General features: G+C 71.7%; 1 protein-coding gene across 1 annotated transcript; it reads left to right on the top strand.

Annotated features, from left to right (window-relative positions):
• Positions 1-50: 50 nt before the first annotated feature.
• ZBTB42 (zinc finger and BTB domain containing 42) lies at positions 51-1,522 on the top strand. Its single transcript, XM_049612007.1, is given in 2 exon segments — positions 51-708; positions 710-1,522. Coding segments are annotated over 2 exon segments (1,221 nt in total). The 5' UTR covers positions 51-223; the 3' UTR covers positions 1,446-1,522.
• Positions 1,523-2,937: the final 1,415 nt, after the last annotated feature.

Genomic DNA, 2,937 nt, shown 5'->3' with positions numbered 1-2,937 from the left:
GGCGGCGGGCCGGGCGGCGGGCGGGGACGCGGGCGTCGGGGGACGCGGCGCCCCGCGGAGAAGTTCGGGGGCGGCCCGGCCGGGACGCGCGCAGGTTCGCGCCCCGAGACCCGCCCCGCGGCCGGCGGCTTCTGTTTTACTCGCGGGCGAGCCGGTCCCGCCCGGGGCAGGTGCGGGGGCGCGCGGGGGCGCCCCGTCTGCGCCCACGGAGGCCGGCGGCCGCATGGAGTTCCCGGAGCACGGCGCGCGGCTGCTGGGCCGCCTGCGGCAGCAGCGGGAGCAGGGCTTCCTGTGCGACTGCACCGTGCTGGTGGGCGCCGCGCGCTTCCCGGCCCACCGCGCCGTGCTGGCCGCCTGCAGCGTCTACTTCCATCTCTTCTACAGGGACCGGCCCGCGGGCGGCCGCGACGCCGTGCGGCTCAACGGCGACGTGGTCACGGCGCCCGCCTTCGGCCGCCTGCTGGACTTCATGTACGGGGGCCGCCTGGACCTGCGCAGCCTGCCGGTGGAGGACGTGCTGGCCGCCGCCAGCTACCTGCACATGTACGACGTCGTCAAGGTCTGCAAGGGCAGGCTGAGGGACAGGGGCCGCGCGCTGCCCCGGGGGCCCCCCGCCGCCCGGGCAGAGCCGCTCGGCCCGCCGCCGCGCACCCAGCCCGCCCGGGCCCCCGAGAAGGCCGGGCCGCCCCGCTCCGGGCTCCGCGCGCTCCCCCCCGCGAGCCCCGGGGCCCCCTCCCTGGCAGGCCCCAGGAGACGCCGAGCGGGCCCTGGACCTGTCGCTGAAGCCGGGCCGCAGGCGGGAGCCAGCGCACGCACCGCGTGTCCTTCACACAGCCCCCCGCGTCCAGACGCAACAAGGCGCGCAGCCACCAGTGCGGGACTCGCGGGACTCGCCGTCGGAACGGGACGGCGGCGCCCACGGCCCCCCGCAGCCACCCTGCGCCCCTGCAGCCGAGCCGTCGGCGGGAGGCCGGGAGCCGGAGCCGGAGCCGGAGCCGGAGCCGGACGCGGAGCTGGGGGCCCGCGGGGACGAGCTGGGCCCCGGCGCGCGCCCGTGCGTGTGCCCGCTGTGCGGCAAGCCGTTCCCCGGGGCCCACGTGCTGCAGCTGCACCTGAGCGCCCACTTCCGGGAGCGGGACGGCGGCCGGGCGCGCCTCTCGCGCGACGGCACGGTGCCCACCTGCCCGCTCTGCGGGAAGACCTTCTCGTGCACGTACACGCTGAAGAGGCACGAGCGGACCCACTCGGGCGAGAAGCCCTACACGTGCGCGCAGTGCGGCAAGAGCTTCCAGTACTCGCACAACCTGAGCCGCCACGCGGTGGTGCACACGCGCGAGAAGCCGCACGCCTGCCGCTGGTGCGAGCGCCGCTTCACGCAGTCGGGGGACCTCTACCGCCACGTCCGAAAATTCCACTGTGGGCTGGTCAAGTCCCTGCTGGTGTGACTCGTGTTTGTGCGGCGCGAGGGGGTGGGGGTGGGCTGGAAAAGGGAGGGGAGGGACCTCCCGGCTGGGACACTGGGATGGAGCTGCGACGGGGTTGGGGGGAGCCCCGGGGTCAGAGCTCCCGCGGTGGAAGACCACTGCTGCCCCTGGCGGGGACCTCAGACTGGGGGTGACTCAGGGTGGCTTGGGCAGCCCTCTTCCACGCCCGGCCCCTGCTCCCTTCCTCCGACTCCCATCTGCCCCCAGCCCGTGCCCTGATCTTAAACACTGTCTTGCCCTCCTTTCCCCTCCAGCCAGTGTCTCCTTTGCCCCGACCTCCGGCCCAGGCTCCTTGGCTCCAGGAGGCACGTGTGTCCCCCTCCAAGGGCTCTCCTGAGCACCCGCACTGGCGCGCTGGCAGAGCGTGTCCCAAAAAGGGACTGTCAGCGTGTCCCAAAGCGCGTCAGAAGCTGTCAGCGTGTCCCAAAAAGGGCACTTGGACGGAACAGGCCGCCCCGGCGGGTGGCAGTAGGAGCTTCTTCGGGAGGCCCCGGGCACAGGGAGCGCGGGCAGGGCAAATCAGGGTTCTGCAGAACCTGCCAGAAACTGAGTGGCTCCGGGGTTCCAGGTGCTGGGGTGGGAGGTGGGTCCCCCAGAGCTCGTGATCCCGACCACACAGGAACTCTGGCGGAGGGAGGGAATCGGAACTTGGAAAGGATTCTCTTTAGACGCAGAAGGAGCCTCCCTGAGGCTGCCAGCTGTCTTCCCGTGGGCGATGGGCCGTGCTCTTCCCTGCCTGAGCACAGGGTCCAGGGTGCCTCTGCGCATCCCTCGGGTGGGGCCGGGAAGGGCCTGGGAAGGGCGCCGCCCACCGGCGTGGCCGCAGGTTGCCCCTGGGCTGCTGTGGGCCTCGCCCTGAGGTCACTGCCTGCTCAGGGTCTCCCTGGAGCTGCCGGTCATTTCCAGAGCCGTGATCTGGGGGCCGGAAGCTGCTCTCTCTGATCGGGGGCAATGTTTGCAGGCCTTCCCTTCCCTCCAGTGGGGCCTGGGCGAAAGTTCCATCGGACAGAGAGGGCACGGGGTGGGGGGGCAAGCCCCTGATGGGCTGGGGTCACAGCCCCCACTGTCGTCCACAGCTCCTAGAATGGGCACACCTCTGAGTGTGCGTTTGGAGGGGTCACCACCCCGCCTAGCCCGCCTACTCACTCAGCAAATCTTGCTGCCGGAATGTCCTCGCTGACGGCAAGGAGAGAGGCCAGAGGGAGGCCTGCCACAGCTCCCGGGGGCCCTGCAGGTGGCAGACCCCCGGGACTCCAGGTTCCCACTGACTGGAGGCACTGAGGACAGAGTCCAGCCAAGTTTAAGTTATTCTCCCGTCTCCTGGCAACACTTGATGTCCTATTTATTCATCTGTCTGGTCTGGAGTGACATGACCGGTGACCTTCACAGCAGGTGGACCGAAGGGGCCGTCTCCCCCCACAGGCTCCCGGCTCTCCTGGTGTGTGTGCCGCCC

Source organism: Panthera uncia, assembly GCF_023721935.1.
Source record: "Panthera uncia isolate 11264 chromosome B3 unlocalized genomic scaffold, Puncia_PCG_1.0 HiC_scaffold_1, whole genome shotgun sequence".
Classification (NCBI taxonomy): Eukaryota; Metazoa; Chordata; class Mammalia; order Carnivora; family Felidae; genus Panthera; species Panthera uncia.
The sequence above is the reverse complement of the archived record's forward strand: the minus strand, read 5'-3'. Positions and strand labels throughout refer to the sequence as shown.